General features: G+C 40.7%; 1 protein-coding gene across 4 annotated transcripts; it reads left to right on the plus strand.

The window, feature by feature from the left end:
* Positions 1–1,556: 1,556 nt before the first annotated feature.
* Positions 1,557–11,510, plus strand: PVALB (parvalbumin). Of its 4 annotated transcripts, XM_090142830.1 has the most exons (6): positions 1,557–1,661; positions 1,856–2,245; positions 2,784–2,851; positions 4,663–4,795; positions 5,387–5,496; positions 10,627–11,509. In XM_090142830.1, the coding sequence occupies exons 3-6, from the start codon at positions 2,791–2,793 to the stop codon at positions 10,653–10,655; spliced, it is 333 nt and encodes a 110-aa protein (XP_089998956.1). In that variant the 5' UTR covers positions 1,557–1,661; positions 1,856–2,245; positions 2,784–2,790; the 3' UTR covers positions 10,656–11,509. The 4 variants fall into 4 exon arrangements, with proteins under 4 accessions (XP_089998956.1, XP_089998950.1, XP_089998945.1 ...); XM_090142824.1 differs by having other exon boundaries at positions 1,606–2,245; XM_090142819.1 differs by lacking the exons at positions 1,557–1,661; positions 1,856–2,245 and adding an exon at positions 2,289–2,513 and having other exon boundaries at positions 10,627–11,507.
* Positions 11,511–18,556: the final 7,046 nt, after the last annotated feature.

The following is an 18,556-nucleotide window of genomic DNA, read 5'->3' on the forward strand; positions in this document are numbered from 1 at the left end:
ACTTGATTTCCTCGATGCCGGTGAGGACATCACCGCGTTGGTGCTACAAGAAGGGGGAGTTATCTCTGCAAAACCCTGCAGTCAGCTTGGGAATGCACGGTGTAGATTTTGCAAAGAGTTCGGGCAGGAAGAAAAAAAAAAAAAGAAAAAAAGAAAAAAAGAAAAAAAAAAGAAAAAAAAAGAAAAAAGGGAAAGAAATTGGCAAAAATTCAGCAATAAAGCAAAACGTGTCATTCATCTCGGAGGGATGATGTGGAAAAGGTGAGGGGTCGAGTGTGAAACTGCCAATTCGTGAAACGCCTTCTATATGTTAGGATAGCATATATTAGGACAGCATACATTAGGATAACATATATTAGGATAGCATCACAGTTGTGACTAAAGCTGGGCGGTTGAAAGCTTCTAGAAATTTGCTGGCGGATGCTGTGCCGAGATTAGAGACGGGCCTCGGCCACTGCTGCATTTTAGATCCCCTTTGTGCCGCTTTGTAAATCCACGTGCGGCTGCTTTGACTTTCTACGGGAAGTCTGGAGACAGTGAGCTTCGTGCTACACAAAGGGCTCCAACTGATGCGTTGGCAGCTCTGCTGGTGTTTCTCACTTCTTCCCTTCCACAAAAAGGCTGAGGCCTGAGGGATTCCCGCATCGTTAGAGATGCGGGTTCCCAGTCCAGGGTGCGGAGCGAGGCTTCGGGCAGGAGGCTCCGAGCACTGCAGCTCTGTCAGCCCCCGGCTTGGGTTACGTGTGGGGGAGGGCAGCCCTCTATCAGCGCTGCCGTGTCAGCAGAGCGGGGCCGACACCGAAACCCGATTCACCAGCAACGAGAGCATCTTCGGAGGCCGATGGGCAGCAGCCAGCCCCGCTCGTGGGGACCCTAAGGGAGGCTCTGGGGCTCCAAGGAAGAAGTAACCTCGGGGACGGGGTCACAAAAGAAAGCAAAGAAGTGGTGGAAGGTGAAGCCCAGCTCCTGAGCGGTTGGCACCGATGCTGAACTTGGCAAAGGGGACGAGGATGTCCTAGCAGGATGGAGGCGTCTCCATTGGAAAAAAAAAAAAAAAAAAGAAGAAGAAGAGAGAGAAAAAAAAAAGGATTTTTTTTTTTTTCTCTTTCATCAATACGAACAAGTAAAGAGATGCCGATTACAGAAGATCGTGAAACCAGCACGGTGATTTCTCTTGTTAATGGTTGTATATTGGCGGGACTACAATTAACCTGTGTAAAACAGGGCGACGACTGACTGCACTACACGGAGCTTCTTCAGCTCCATCCTCTGAGCCGAACTCCACCACTTCCACCTCCCGGCCCTGAAACCACTTCAGGAAATCTGAGGGCAGCTGAGGAGAGCAGAGCCCTCCGGGTTGAGTGTGCATCCCGTCCTGTGGGTAAAAGAGATGGATGCTGCTCCCCCATCCGTCACCAATGTTTGTCCTTGAAGACAACAAAGCCTCTCTTGTATCCTAGGAAATACATAGAAATTAGGGAGGAAAAAAAAAAAAAAAAAAAAAAAGGTTCCAAACGACAGTCCCTCCCACAGGGAAGACTTCGCTGTTTAAAAAAGAAAAGAGAAAAAGAAGGGACCCCAACGTCACCTCCTCCTCCGTCCTTCTGCGCTCGGTGACACGCTAATGACTCACCCGCTGGAGCTGAACTCGGGCCGCCGAGGTGAGGGTGGGGGCTCGTGCTTTTACCAAGGGATTACCGACAGCCAGGCGCTCCTGCAAAGCAGCCCCCTCCTTTTTGAGGCCGCTCTGGCGTTCGGGCCATGGGTGCCATTGCGTCAGCGGGGTCGGGCAGGAGCTGCTGACAGCGGGTGGGGATGCTGCTGCCACACCGCCTCCCTCCCCGCCTGTCCTCAGGCAGAGATGCCAGTGTTCCTACCGAGATCTGCCCTACTCCTGGGCCCTAACCTTGGCTACCTCAACCCGATGGCTCCCGCCCAAACTCTGCGAGCGGGTTGGACCCGAGGTGAGAAACGGGCACTGTCTCTTGAAGCAAACAAACCTAGAAAACACAGAATCCCTTAGTCCTTTTAGCTGCTTCTTTGAGGCTGTGGGTCCTGCCTGAGGATCCCGGCGCCCTGCAGGAGCTCGGCACGAGTGCGGGGTCACCTCCCGCTTCCCCTTCGGCAGATCCCATCGCGGAGGGCTCTGCAGCACAGTGCGAGAGGCAGCCGTGGGATTCGCGGGGATGTGATAATGAATTCAGCGCGGATGATGCTTAATATGGAGTGGCCCGAAAGAAACGAGGTCTAAGGGGAGGGGGGGTGGCGGGGGAGGCGGGATGGGAGGGGGACGTTTCAAGTGTTTGAACGAGAAAGCAAACGTTCACGAGCTCCGTTCCATTTGCTCCCCGACCCCAAGAGCCGCTTGAAGCTTGGCATATGCTGCAGTTCCGACTACAACTGCTAAAGCTCATCCCGACTTCCCCAACGGAAGGGATCCGCTCTGCAGTTCCACCGCACCCGAGGACTTGACCTTGGCACGGCCGCTCCGACGCAGCCCCCGCAGCGCTCCCGTAAGGCACCGCCCCGCAGGGAGCGCTCCCGGCCGGGTCCCCACGAAGGCATCCCCGTACCCCGTCCTTCAGGGGACCGCTCCGTACGCACCGGGGGAGCGGCAGCCCGTGGCATTCCGCCACAAGCAGCTTTATCCGTAGCTGGCGCCGGGCCAGCCGCTCCCGACGTGCCATCATCCCCACACGGCACTGCAGCTTTGGTCATATGAGCAGAAATGATGAGAAAAGCACTTTTTTAATCTTTTCGCACTTGCTTCCCTGTTCAAACAGTTGCAGGATGGCGATGACTGACGTGCTCAGCGCTGAGGATATCAAGAAGGCTGTGGGAGCCTTTTCAGGTGAGTGCTTAATTTTCTTTCTTTTTTATTTTTTTTCTTCTCCCTTTCGTCTCTCCAGCCAAGGATGGCAGTGCATTTATCTAAGCTAGGGGAAAATTACAGCTAGATTAGATAGCAAAGAGGACGCGTTTTCAGAAGTGCGGCGAAGGCGTGACAGGTTTATCAGGTAGCAGGACTGCATCCTCAGCAAAGTTGCTCTGCACATGAAGGAGGTGAAATGCTCGTTCCTTTTTAAAGGAAGGTGAGCAGCAGCTGCAGGCTGTGCTTTGTTCGTGAGAGGAGACTTCTAAGGGAACGGAGGGGGATTATGTCCTGATGCAGGATAGGGACGGCGGCAGCTTTCCAGCCATCCAACATTCAGTTTCAAGTACTGCAGAACTGCTCTTTTGCATTTCAAGGAGATGAAACCCGCTCTTTCCTTACTCCCTTTGCGGAATCCCTTTTGCTTTTCGGGATGGAGCAGAAGGGACGGCAGCAGAACAAGCGAGTGCGCTGCTCGACTGCAGGAGCTTTCTGCAGGGCGAATGGCTGCAGCGGTCCCTACGTCCCATATATCTCGGGCTCCTCCGGTGTTCAGATATTCCTCATCTCTTCTCAAAACTGACGGCAAACCCTTTTCGTGCTTTGTGCTCCTACTGTTAAGGGTTGCTCTTAAGGAAACAGCGGCGTTATGCCCCCCCTGACCCGAAGTGCCTTTCTCTCCTGCTCTGTGCGGTGACCTTCCCGAACAGAGGGAGTGCAAAACCCGCTGAGCCCCAACAAACTCAGCAGCCACAAAGTCGCGGGGACCAACGAACTGCTCTGCTCGATCCGGCAGCTGTTTTCCTCATTAACTCCCATTGTTCCAGGGCCGTTTCCAAGTCCCGGAGCAGAAGTAATTAGGAGCTACTAATGACGGGTCACAACCAAGCAGATCCCGAGTGATTGATCTTTCTTTGCTTTATGTAATAGGAAAAGCTGCGGTGGGAACAAAGATGCATAATAATAATAATAATAATAATAACAACAACAATATTTCAGCACCTTGTGGAGGTCATGGGATTGGATTTCAGCAGCACCTTCCTAGGCTGAACCATAGCCGTTAGCAGGGGGCTGCACGGGTGGGACAGAGGTTGTTTGGTTAAAGGATGCAGCAGGTAAACCCCATGTATTATCTCCTCTCCGATCTCCAGGGCTCTGCTTTTTCCCCAGCGACTCTGTCTCAGAGGGTCCTGCAGGAACAGCACAGCGCTGCCTTGCAGAGCCTGAGCTTAAAGACTGTGATTGCACACGCCTTTAGTGGTAGGAATGCTCTATTCCAATTTCAGGCGAGCCTTCAGGAAAAATGGACCAGAACTGTACGAGCCATGTGCACTAAAATAGATCTTGTCCACGGGGGTGGAAATATCAGAAAGTGACAGTGGTCTAATAGGCGGAGTTTGCTCTCTGAACACTTCTCTTTTTTTTAGTGTAAAACTCAGCAAGACATATTTTAAGGCACTGAAATGAGAGTAGGCAAGTTAGCCTTCAGCCTCCAACTCTGCATAGAGTTCCTGTGTGACCTTGGGCAAGTCTCCATCCCTCTGTAGCTCAGTTCTTCATCTGCAAAGTGGAAACAGTGCCCTTCTTACCATTTGTTTATTTAAACGAGTGTTTGTGAAGCATGACTATTGCAGTGCAGGTATCTAGCTCCTGCCACAGCAAGGCTAGAATGTACTTTTGCCTCCCAGGATGGGACATGAAGCAGGAAGGAAGAAAAGCACAGAGTTATGTATGTATATAAGTTTTAAAGATTTTTCTAAATCATTCTATGGCTTTTCACCCCCTTATAGCAGCCGAATCTTTTAACTACAAGAAGTTTTTTGAGATGGTGGGATTGAAAAAGAAGAGCCCGGAAGATGTGAAGAAGGTTTTCCATATCCTTGATAAAGACCGGAGTGGCTTCATTGAAGAGGAAGAGTTAAAGTAAGTAAAGATATGGTGTTTCTCAAATAGCCTCACCTTAAGAGTCTGAGTTCCTTTTCACAGGACTCTAGACAACAGCTTATGGTTCAGCCTCCCAACTGGTATCCGTGTACAATAATCGGTTGTTTGCTGGTTGTAAGAAAAATAGTGTGTTGGAGTTAGCTAGCTGCGGGATCCCTCAAACTCTTGAGTGATCAATACCTCGTGGATGGTACTTCACTTAGATTCAGAGTACAGTGCTCTTTCTGGATAATAAAGTGGCACAGGCTGCCCAGGGAGGTGGTGCAGTCACCGTCCCTGGAGGTGTTCCAGAACCGTGTGGATGTGGCACTGAGGGACGTGGGCAGTGGGCATGGTGGGGATGGTCTGATGGTTGGACCAGGTGATCTTAGAGGTCTTCTCCAACCAAAGTGATTCTGTGATTCTATGACCTCTACTTGAAGACACAACCATGGATTCCACCTCATATATGGAAACAGCAATGCGAATAAATACTAAGCTAAACTGTTCTGAAACAAACAAACAAACAAACAAACAATTTTCCTTTCCTTTTTTTTTTTTTTTTTTTTTTTGTTCCATTCTGCTCTTTAGGTTTGTGCTGAAGGGCTTTACCCCAGATGGCAGAGACCTATCAGACAAAGAGACAAAGGCTCTTCTGGCTGCTGGAGATAAGGACGGTGATGGTAAAATTGGCGCTGATGGTATGTAACCAGAGGAATAGACTTCCATAGGAAAAATCCAATATTACTCTTACACACAAGAACGGAGTAAAAGTAGGAATCACCGCGGGCTATGACCTTCTGAAGGGCACAATGTGGGTTTAATGAAATGTCAAGCCTTGCTACATTGCCCGTACCTTGCTCGCAGGCTTCGGGGGAAATAGGAGCCGAATTCCGACACTAGAGGGGGCAAGAGTTTAGAGTTCAGTTTGTAATTAAAGGACGTAGGAATAAATACCAACACAACTTCTTCTTAAAATCATTTTATTCCTTTTCAGTGCAGGGTGGGTCAGGACACTGAGACTTCACAGAAAGGTGTGAATATAGAGTTAAGAAAAGAAAATAGCTGAGTACCAGCATTCTGCCTTGGTGACTAATGAAGAAGAAAGTAATGCTTTCTGAAATCACTCCAAGTCTTGCAATGTCCTTAAAATTCAAAGTACAGCGAGTCTGCCACCACAGTGTCATCCAATAACAGTCCATCCACTCTGCTAGTGCCTGTGTAGGTCTTCATGCCTAAAGACCTCATCACTCTCTTTTTCTAAATATGACAACTATGAGGAGATTGAAATTCCCTCTCACAGTGATGCTTTAGAAAAATTACTTCTGTTTTCAGTTTCCCCTTGGGATGAATCAAATTGGCCCACAAGAAAATGTTTTCCCTTTTCCCTCTTTTTCTTCTGTATCCATGAGACAAACTGGAAGAGGCATTTCTGAATTGCATCCTTCCTCACTGCAGGAGATGATAGCAGGGGATTGTGGCCAGAGCACTAAATCACCCAGACAGCAGGCAATTGCTAAGTTTTCACCATGCTGATAAACTACATGATAGGTTGAAGTGTAAACATATCTTTAAAAAAAAAAAATAATAATAACCTCACATCTCTCTTATCTGAACTCTGAGATCAATAAAAAAAAGTTGTCTCCAAATAAAAAGCAATTATAAAAAGGAATAAAAGACAAAATGAGGTTATCTAACAGTCTCCTAATTTAGAAGCTGAAGCAGTGTCATACAGAGTTATCCTTGGACAGTCAGATGACATATTTGCTGAAGCGTCTGCTTGTAGCACAATGGCATATCCATGACTATCATCCTGTTTCTAATCTAGAAGTTGTTCATTTATTAGATGCTGATTATATTACAGTTGCAGAGGAGCAATTGTGAAGCACTCAGGGGAAGCTCTTGCTAGACTTTAGCAGCGTTACCGAGGCTGAGGACTATGCCATTATTTAACATTTGATATACTACATGGGGCCTTCTTATTCCCATTAAAATGAGTGGCACTGACACTAAAATCAGTGGGCACAGTTTTCAGAAGAAAACTTGATTCAGGTAAGTAAGCTTGCAGCTGATTGGCCAACCTCACCTCAGACACATTCTCAGTTATGCAGAAGGCTGCAGAGCAAAAATCTGCTCAACTGGAATAAAATAAGTATATTGCAGAGCCATTTTGGCTAATGTGAAAGAATGACATTAACACTTTCATGCAATATCGACCGTAGCACTTTTTTTAAAGTTGGCACAATGTCTGAAAGTTATTACACTATAACAAAACAATATGAAACACTTCTTTTTCTCCTTCTTCTGCAATTACCACTCTTCCTTAACTCTGAAATAGAATTACTCTGAATTTACATCAAATAATGAGAATGAAGAGCTTCTTTACTTTTCTTTCTTCTGGCCACATCACTACTGCATAAAATCTGTTCCTTTTCCCTTTCTTAAATTTGACTCTGACAAACAGTTTTCGTTTTCCATGAAGACTGGAAGAACAGGCAAAGAAAACAGCTGGAACTGTGACCAAAGGGCGAGGATGACTAATACTTCATACCTTTTCCTTTGGTTCATAAATCCAATTCCAGATTATAAGTGCTCGTAACTAACCACCTAAATTAATCACAGTCATAAATGTACATCATATCATATAGCAGTCAGGTTTAATGGATTGTCTTTTACCACCACAAAGCTGTTTCTCCCAGCTGTTTCACCACAAACATTAATCTCAACCTCTTAATCAACCTTCTTTCATATGAGGTCTCACATTACAAATTCTTCTCTTAGGTTTCTCATTTAAAGCTTTCTTTCATTTCTGCAAGACTGTCCAGCCCAGAAATTATTGTATCAACTTACTGAATTGAGATTTGTAATTTGTGGTTGCTCAGCCCATTTCAAGGAGCTAAAAACCTGCAGCATGTTCATGCAAGACAAAATTATCTTCTCCGAGATGCCAAGCCTCTTTATGTTTCATTGATGTGAACAGAAAATGAAGAATTTGAAAAAAAAAATCTAGGCCAAAGCCAGGTTGGTTACCTAATAAAAGCACAAGCATTAGCTTTCAGATTGAAATGTGAAGCGATACTGAAGTAGCACCATCAGCTTCAGGGGAATGCTTGTAAGAAGGAGGCAGGAAAAAAAGGCAGACTTTCGTTCACAGTGCTTTATTGAAATTTTATCATGTTTTTAGCAGTGGACAGACACATCGTGCTTTTCAGTTTCTTATAACTAACAGATTCCTAGTTTGTATATGTATGTATAGAGTATACGTAGAGTATAAGTAAGTATTAAAGTATATGTAGAAAATTTTCAATGTTCGCATGCTGTAGATGGAACAAAAGGAAAAAAATACCCTAAGTCAAAGTTTTTTACTCAACACAGGTCAACTTCTAAAGCTTTTACAAATATTCCTATTACTTTCTTTAAAAGTTGCAAAAGTGAGGCATCCTGCATTCCAAATTGCAACTGGTTTGCCATAACCTTGCCACTAGTAAAAGTCATTTACAGCAGAGAAAAATCTTTTGGAAGTCCTTCTCTTATCTCTCTCTTTGCTTTTTTAAAAAATAAATTAGTGTAAGTCATTATAAATACATTTGATAACGTAGAAATTGAATCCAGTGAGAGAAACTATTATTCTACAACTTGTTCTCTGTAATTAAATCTGTCGTTTTGGTAAAGTACTACCAGCTATGCATTAGAGTATATACCATTAAGGTGTACTAAACACAGTGGGACAATCCTTTCCTTTTACATCAGAGCTTTAATGCAAGACAGCAAGCAAAATACTGTAAATCCTTTTATTGTCATTTGTGCATTTTTATATTTGTTTGGAAGGCGACTTGCAGCTATAGGAGAGGATGCAGTCAATCAGAAGGGTTATCTCACCAACAGGCCATTCAACAGCAATAAGCTATCACCAAAGTGAGCAACATACAAGGTCTAGTAAATAGTGCCATATCTCATAAATTTTGCATATGTGAATATGCTTTGTGACAATGCATCCACAATCCACCTAGAGTTGAACTAACCTTCACATGAAAATAGTTGGCAAAGTAGTTTGCAAAATTATTCAGCTGGAGCATCTCTGAAATAACTATAAAGTATAATACTGAAGATACTGGATAAAGTATGAAGTGTATAGCAATTATTCATGAAGGAACGTTTTATGGCTTTATGGTTTGGTGGCTTTCAGAAAGTACCCTTGAAATATATTGCCATCAAGTGATAAAATCACTAGCATAAGGTTGTATAGAAATTTTCTTGCTTCAGGTTGAATAACCTTTTCCAAATACATTTTGTAGATACAGCTTGTTTTAAAAATGAATTAATTTAGCAGTAGCAAGTATGACAGCTTGTTCTAATAGAATGTGCATTGTTAGTTTTCCCTTTTAGAAAGGTTTCATCTATGGGAGTTCATGTTTCTCTCTATAGGATCTATTCTCACACTGATTTAATAACCACTTTCCCTTTCTGCCCAGAACAGCCTGGGTTTCTATCACAAGTGGTTTATGTTATCTCTTAAATTCAGTTTGCAACACTTTTGATCTAAGCACCCTCACCATGTACAGGATTTATACACGTTTCATGTTAGGTAATCCGCATAACTAATCCTAATTTGGATGTACTTCTTTCAAAATTATGGACAATTGTGAATTTAATTTAAACCCTCTGACACTTATTTCTCAGTCTGGCGTGCGGGTGTTTGGCAAAATATTTTTGGACACGTCATCAGAAGAATTATATATTTGAATGTTTGTACATACAAATCAGTAGAGATATCAATGAGTTAGAGATTTACATTTTCCAGCTGAATGTTAGAATGTTCTGTAAAATGCCTAATTTTCACCTGCTTTTTTTAGTTGAAAGACATTGCTCTTTGTTATGTCAAACTCCAATAATTTTCTTTTGAGCTTTTACAGATGTCTCCCTCCCATTTGTTACCTTCCTCTCAGCTCGTTATGTTAAACCCATAAACTTCTCTTTCTGTAGACCCTCTAATCTTTCCATCGTCTTTGTTTCCCTTGCTGGGATTCCTTTCAATCTGTCATTTTTAACACTTTTCAGTACATACAACTGTGACTCATCCAAGTTTAGATGGAGTTATGAAGTTTAACCCCCATAGGTAATACAGCTCTGAAAGGCATTATACATATTACACTATAAAATTATCCCAAGCTGCAGATAGATACTTTTATGTAAACATTATGGGTATAAAACTAATAAAAGCCACAGAATAAAATCCCAGCCCTCTGAAATCACAGGAATTTTTCTCATCATCATCAATCTGGTCAACATTACTACGTAGGTTTTTACAGCGGAGTCAGCCTTCTGTTTTGTAATCTATCATTTTCAGTCAATTTGCCAGTCCAAAATCAAGTTTAAATTGATATATATATATATTTATAACACAGGGGCACAAATACTCTGAAAGACTCATTCATGAGTCTCTTTGCCAAAATCTGATAGAAAGAAAATTTATCTGACTGCAGAATTAAATTTCTAGCTCTTGCCTTCATCCCATTGAGATTTACAAAAGAAAAACAGGAAACCAATCAAGTTCTTCACATGAATAGCAGCGGACAGTTCTGACAGTCTGGCATGCATAGCTTCTCTCTCCCTTGCCCTCAAAAAATTATTTCACTTCACTACAAGATTTCCTAAGTCAACAGCGACTTAGGAATTAACTTTAATTAACTTGGATTTCTTTTGTTCTTCTGTTCTTGTGATGTCTATGCTACATCAGTGAATCTGTAATCATTGTAATTTGATTCTTCTTTCTTTATATCTTCCTTTTTTTAACATCTGATTTTTTTTTTTTTGTTTTTTCCCCTCTCCAGAATTTGCAACAATGGTGGCTGAATCATAAAGGCTTTAAGCAATGCAAACCCTTCACCCATCCTTCACTGCCCAATTCCAACCACTTCCCGCTGACTGCTTTGGCTCCTGTTCTATTTATTTATGTTATTTTATACTCCAGCTCTGTTCTCTGCAATCCTGCAACTCTGTAACTGTGCTGAAAGACACTGTTAAAATAATAAAGGTCACATCAATCTGGGCTTCACTCTCTCTCGCTATCACTTGTTTCTTATTTCGCGTAGTCTTGGCAGACACTGAGTGAAAATTTTATTTTATTTATTTTATTTACTTATTGCTGACACCCCTGCTGCTTTATCCCTAGTTAGGGTAAAGTGTAATTATTTGGGATAAAACTTGCACAAAATGAGTCATTCAGTCCAAGCTCTGAATTGTGGCAGAACTGACTGCATTCTTTTTAAGCCATAGATGGATGCATACTCATAGCCTGGAAAATCACTAGCGATGGCAATCACCCAACTTCATTTGGCAGTTTGTTCTTCTGACTTAATCAGTTGCTATAGCTAAAATGAATTTCCTATATGTTAACCTACATCTTCTCTCTGATGCATTTGGGTGACCGGTAAATTATTTGTATGTAGTCTGCTAGATCTGCCTGGTGCATGGGGATTTTAAGATTTGACAAGAGTATCAGTAGTTGCTCATCATGCACAGGGATAACTTTGTAAAGTATTAAAATCACTTTTGAAACACAGGATATGTTTATTAGCAGTGTTATGCAAGTACCTGGGACAGAAAGGATATATTACTCAAAAGAGACAACATTACAAATGTGAGGAAAGGAGCATCAAGATTTGGCTGTGATGCTAATGCTGCCATTCCCACTGTTAAAATGGAGTATCAAAAATATTTTTATAAAAAAAAAAAAAAATGTATCTTTTACAACTATCAAAAACAGTGAACATCTTTCTTAGAATTACATATAGGAAACTGAGTCTCAGACTATAGAAGTAAGTAGCCAATGGTAAGGCTATGACAGAGCAAAGAAGCAAATGCTTCTTTCCCAAATCTTTGTCAGTAACTTTGAAACCAAGCTACTGCTTTTTCTCCATTTTTTTTTTTTTAATCAACGTTTAGAGTGGAAATAAATCACTTTTAGACAACATTTCCCCCACATTTTGACAGAACATTGATTAATACTTCAATTAAGAGGAAAGGTATTTGCCATCTCTTGATTCCAAACTACTCCCTGCAGCAACAATATCTTAATCCATTCTGATTATCATTAATCTCATATTTAAAAAAAAAAAAAAAAAAAAAAAAAAAAAAAGGTTAAGACTGAAACTCTGTCACCACCACATTGTACAGACTCCATTCTCTGCCACAGCAATTGCTGATGCTACTTGCAAAGCCAATAAACACTCCCTAAAGCCATCCTAGGTTTTCCCTCTATAGTCACTTACAAGGAAGACTTTTTGCTGAAGCTGCTGTTCATCCAAAAGAAATCCTCTAGTTTTGCACAATGTATATACGGACCTGAAAAATGTATTGATTTTTAAGTATCCAAATAAAGCAAATGAAAATGGATTGCAACGAAGAGAGATGGTTTATTTATTTTCTTTCTCGGCAGCTGCTGACCTCAAGTGGTAATGAGGCGTAATTACAAGAGTACAGAGGGCCACAGAACAAAACGTTAGTCCCACGAACACAGAAGCATCACGAATAAAGATCCATTCAATCAAAGAAATACCATAAAAATCGTTATACAGCCAAAGGCTTTTATGTTCTCTGTCTGTCTTACATTTTAATACATTCTTGTGCGTGATAAAAAAAAAAAAGCCTGTAATTTTATCCAGGGCTTTGCCAAAAACAAACAAACAAACAAACAAACAAACAAACCAAAAAAAAAAAAAACCAAAAAAACTCTATTGGAAATAAAGCACATTAAAGTAACATTCATTGAGATACTTTACTGGTATAAAAGTCTGAAGACTCCAGTGATTCCATCAGTCTGTTTATACAGTTGTCTCTCAATCACCCCTGAACAAGCAGCACTTAGGGTCTAATTGGCCTCTATTTTTCCACTGGATAAGATTAAAAGAAGTATCCTTTTACCTTCAGACAGAAAGAGTTACAATCAGAATACCACTTACAATACATTCAGAGACCTCCAGCATAGCACCTTCACTTTTCATGGTAGCAGTACTTGATATTCTAAACAAGAATCAGCACCTCACTATCCGCCCCTTTGGTTTGTTTGTGCAAATATGCAGCCAGCATACCTGGGTCATCTACCCACAGCATCAGAACTCTCAAACTCTGCTTTAAATCATTATTTTTAACTGGATTTTAAATTCATATTTCAGTATTTCATGCCTTTAGCAGTAGAGACAAAAAAAAAAAAAAAAAAACCAAAAAAAAAACCAGGTGTCTAATGAAAATACATTTCTGCCCAAACACAAAAGGACCGTTTTATCAGTTATTAAACTACCACTTCCTTCACTGCTGATTTCTCAGTGTTTGTCTTCAGTTCTTATTTCTCCCTCCCAGATTACTTCCAGGCCACTCTCAAATCTTGAATTGTTCCATTTCCATCCAAGAAAAACTCTCAGAACCACGTTGTGTTAGGTGGAATTTCCCCAGTTGACTCAAAACACAGCAAGCTTAAATGCATAATTTTACAAGAAAACAGAACATATATAATGTATTAAATGATTCATTTTAATATCATTAAGACTGTCACAGCTGTTTGCTGTGAAGACTGAAGAAAGCAGAATTTGCTTTAAAATTCAATCAGGCTTTCCAGCAAGGTGTGATTCATAGTATGTAAAAAAATCCACATTGCCCTGTGATGTACAATTTCACTCAGAAAGATGTGCTTATTTGCACAGAAATTAAGCTTTTCTGAGAAACATTTACCTTAATTTTCTTTGCCTTTACTTGCCTTTAATTTTCTTTATCATCTTTGTCATGAATGGTAAATCCTCTGTAGTTTACTCCCTGGTTGTAATGCAGCAGAAGTTATTAAACAAACAAACAAAGACAGCAACAATTCCATCATCACATCAATGACAAAGTCTTAAATAACCAACACACATCCCTTCATCAGGTATAAAACCAGTGGCTTGAAACAAGACTCAACTGGATGATTTAAGATAAGTAAATTACGTTTACCCATATGAAAAAGATACTACTTGTTCATATTGATATTACATATTGGTAGAAAAGAAACAGAGATCTCTCTCAGGTGCAGCTCAAAAGGAAGAAGCAGATCCTCAAGTCAGAGACAAAATATGATTTCCTGACAAAGGACAAAATATTCAGCAAAGAAGATTTACACCAACAGATCATCATCGACTCTTAACATTTCTAAGATCACTGTTTACCAGTACCAAATCTTTAACCAACAAACACATAACTGTTTATGCTTTACAAGGTCTCCTGCCAAGCTTTTAATGGAGTTTCATGGATCAGCAATTTCCCACATGCCTTATTTTTGGAACCAATGGACTGGAGGCCATAACACCTGTTCGTTTTGCAAAAACTGAGGTAGAATTTATATTTACAGTCTATCTACCGGTCACGAGTGTATCACTGCCTAACGTCCCATGAATGCCTCCACTCTTCACTTCATTGAAGAAAAGCTTTCTCATTTGCTTCTTTTGCCTCCTCGGACTTTGCATCTTCGAGCAAAGAGTAAGGACGCTTTCCCCCAGTCTTCAGTACATGCAAGTCATTGGAACACCTCCCCTAGGTCCTGGCCTCTCTCGTTGCTCAGGTGTGTGTGAATGAAAACTGCTGCACAAACTCAGCTTTCATTCTCAAATGATATTTTGGCAGATTCTCTTTTCCAAAGAGAAACACTCTTTAGAAATCCCACTCCTAAAACAGCTTTTCAATTAAATAAGTGAGAGCAAAGCAAAATGTTTCTGAAGGAGATTAGCTGTGATAATGAGCGATCAGTTGTCAAAACCTTCCCACACTGCAGGATCTCCTACTGTGGGACAATTATTTCACATGGGAGGAGGTACATTTCTGCTTAGTGTTCTCCTAGTTAATAAAGTGACAAAGCTTGACAAAGCTTGATATACTTCTAAACACAAAAATTAATATAAATGCAAATATTAGAGTCACTTCTCCAGCTGCCAAATAAATAGAAGGAACTGCAGTAGCTGCAAGAATATAGTAATACAAACATAAAAAGACCTAAATAAAAACACTGGAATGTACTTAATTAGGCAATGTATCATATAGCTAGAAAAGATTTTTTTTTCATAAACTTATCTGGTCTTCCATCTAGGAAAATCTAAGTGAAAGGATCTTGTCAGTGCCTGAATGAGAATGGCCAGCTCATAATACTACAGGTTTTAATTTAGGGGATTCTCATCTTGAGCCGTTAACAGCTCACGTACAAAAATGCAGATGGTTTCATTCTAAGTGGTACCACGCTGGCATTAACAACCAGATACTCAAGCTGCCAAGTGGAAAGAATACAGTAACTATCTGCTAATTCCAACTTTGCCAGTCTAGAGCTTGAGCTGGAGAAAGTGAGGTCAAATGTCTAATAGGCACTACTGGATGGACAGGCCATGGGTTGTTGAAAAGCCAAATGGTTTAGAACCATTTTTCTGTTTTGGAAATGTTGCCTGGAAGGGTACTTTGTATATTTCAATGGTTAACAAACTTCATTTCCTGTAGCTCCATACTGCAACGCAGTTTTAAAAATGTAACACTATATGAAAATAGAAAGGTAAGAGCAAATTATCAAGCACTTATTACTGCTCTAATATAGAGACAAATTAGAATGATGTGGCTTTGCTAATTTTAGGCTTCCTTCTGTAAATGAATGAAGATTTTCTGTCTTAAAACATTTGCATTCCATCCCAATTCTTAAAGTAATTTTCAATTTTGCTGGATACAGCACAACTGCATCCACTCTTTCAGCTGCAATGGGTTGTTGAAATTGAGCTATTGCCCAGCACCTGCTCTTAGTCAGACAGCTCAAATCAGAGGTTAGGGGAAAAAATAAAGATTTTATGTAATTGTAATGCAAGTCTCCTTTCAGCTTTGCTGCAGTCAGTGTTCAATTATGTTCTGTAACAATCTCCATTACTAGAGCCAGTGTTTTTCTGTTCCTCCCTGCATGCATTAACTCTCTTGTTCACACGTGATAGTCTTCTTAGCAAAGCAGAGGAGTCTTAAGAGACATTTGCCCATAAATTTAATGAGCCTACATCTTCTTCTTTGCCTGCTGAGGATCCTAGCATTCAAGTGTATCTTCATTTTGAATGCTCCAAAGGAAGGTAAGCGGTATAATGTAAGTTATTTCTTACTGAAGGCCTAATAGGTCAAAATTAGCCTAAAATTTCACCTAGTCTACTGAGTACAAACCACAGAGCAGGTTAACAATGAAGGGCTCCCCACGTAATTATTTTTTTTTCCCCAGCATGTATGCTATTTTTACAAGCTCGAGATCCTACTCATTCAGAATTTTTATTAGCTCACTCTGTGTTTAAGACTTCGTCAGAAGCCGGAACCAAGGATCCACATCTGTAGGAAAAAAGTGATGAAGAGTTCATCTAGCAAGGCTTGACAGAAAATGGGAAGGAAGTAGCTGGTGTGAACACCTACAGGGAATTAAGGAGGGGGAATTTTGATTTTAGTATTAGAGAGCTAGAAATTTATGGAGAAAGCTGTAATATAGAGGCCAGAGGGTGAACAACATAGAAATTTGGGGTCTGGAACTTGGGGAGATAAAAATCCAGAACAGGTGATTAGAGTGATGATTTGAATAGCTTGGGGAAGGAGAGGTTTTATTATATTATCAACACATTATCATAAATTGACCTTGAAAAGAAAAGACATGCATAGTATGGAAAAGTTTGTGCCTAAACAACAACCTTTTAGACAAGAGGATATGGTAGAAAGCAGCAAGATGCAGATTCCTGATTTCTTTCAGGAGTCTCAAGTATTTATTTTTTTCTGTCTCCCATGAAAGCTGTGGTCACATGGCTGACACTCAGCTATCAGGAAAGGGCAAAAAATTCTATCAGTCATGGTGGCAGAGAAAATCCTGAAAATTCAAACCCTAAAAACTTAGGAACAATATAAAACAAAACATCACCACTTACTTTTTATAAAACTGATTATCTGGATGGAATTTGTCTTATAGTTTTAATATAAGAGGTGGTACTAGTGTAAACCTAGCAGTTGCTTTTTAAGCACTGACAGCAGCCAGAGATTAAAAAAAAAAAAAAAAAAGATTTCCAGCTGATACCATGACCATCATCACCACATAACAAATGGCACCATGAAATTATGGGTAGTACAACTGAAGACGTCACACATTCTTATATTCTGTATGTTACAGCCCCTTCCCCACAATGCAGAAGCACATTCAGTGCTTGCTTATGAGCACAAGAGTGGCTGCTCCAGTAAAAGCATACTCAGAGCTGGGAAAGGTGCAGACTGCATGCAAGGACACACTAAATCCTTAGTCCCAACATATAAACCACTGCTAAGAAATCTATATTACATGAAGACTTCTGTATGAAACTTCAGCTTCCAAATCAGCCATCCATGTCTAATGCTTTGGGCTATACTGCTAAAAACTGCATAAAGATTAGGGTTCTCTTCCCAGTATTTTTCCTAGCCATACTATTTTTCAGTGCAATCTGACACTAAACTGTGACTCTGATTTTCCTATTTACTATAGGCAAGAGCAAACAAATAAGAAAGAATCAAGCTGGAATTTTTCCAGGCATATTCAGAATAATTATTCCAAATAACTCTCCTTATCTTTATCCTCGTGGATTTGAACACATCCTTGAGAAATCTGTCCCTCATTCCATATTCATCAGAATAGAGGACAAAACAGTTAAAATTAGCATACTCAAACCAAGTCTCTAACCTTGCAGAGATACCTACTCTACATATAATAATTTACCACTTTCTATTGATGTTACAACCACCATTCATTTCTAACTTCCACTTTCCCAGTGTAGTACATCAGAAACAAATGGCAGATTTGCCAGATCGGTCAGAAGTGCTGCTGTAGCTGCCAAAAAATTCTTTGGCTGATTCCACCATTTCATAATCATCTTAAATTTCAGTGCAGAGTCTCATCCAAAAAGCCTTCATGTCTCGGTCCCTACCACAAAAGAGCAAGATCAGAAGACCTGCTATCAACAGCAATATAGAAAGCATCCACATCCATACTTCTGTGCTAATAGTCTCACTTTGAAAAAAAGAAACAAAAAGCAATTTTGAGGGATCCCCCCTCACTTCTTTGCAGTTTTCAGAGCTCTCCAGACATATCACTAAATATTCAAAGTCAGTGTTTGAGGATGCATACAGATTAAGAGCCACGTGAACTCTGAACATTCATCAATTTTCAATTTTCAAGGTTTTTCTTACTCTGTTTTGTCATATTGTTTGTTTTTTAGTAACATAAGATTTAAAAAGGAACTGATGATATAGTTTACAGTTTGTATTTAAGCAAGTTGTTACCTAAAGATCTACTAATTCCTTTCACCAGCATTAATGCCCTCCTGAGAAGCACTGCTGACTCCAAGGAGAGCTACATAAGTACCTCAGAATCATCAGCCCATTCAAGACACAGGCTGTAACCTGCTCAACCCAGAACATACCCCGAATCCTTGAATCTGAAATACAAAACCAAGTCCTAGGAATATTACTGAGTTCTGCCACACCAGAATCACTTTTGAACAGGCACACGTTGTGAAGGACATAACAAAAGGGAATAGTTAAGCATCCCACAGATACACAAACCATTTATCAGTTTAAAAGATCACATCACCTTTGTTTAATCCCTATTGCAAAGCCCTACTTTACTTTGCTGTTGCCATTCTTTGCTGCTCCTGCTGGAGCCACGGTGCTGTCTGGAACCCGATGAACTGTGAGCCCCACATGCTGTTTATTTGCTGTTTCGTG

The sequence above is a fragment of the Phasianus colchicus genome, chromosome 1 (genome assembly GCF_987193195.1).
Source record: "Phasianus colchicus chromosome 1, bPhaCol1.hap1.1, whole genome shotgun sequence".
Lineage (NCBI taxonomy): Eukaryota > Metazoa > Chordata > Aves > Galliformes > Phasianidae > Phasianus > Phasianus colchicus.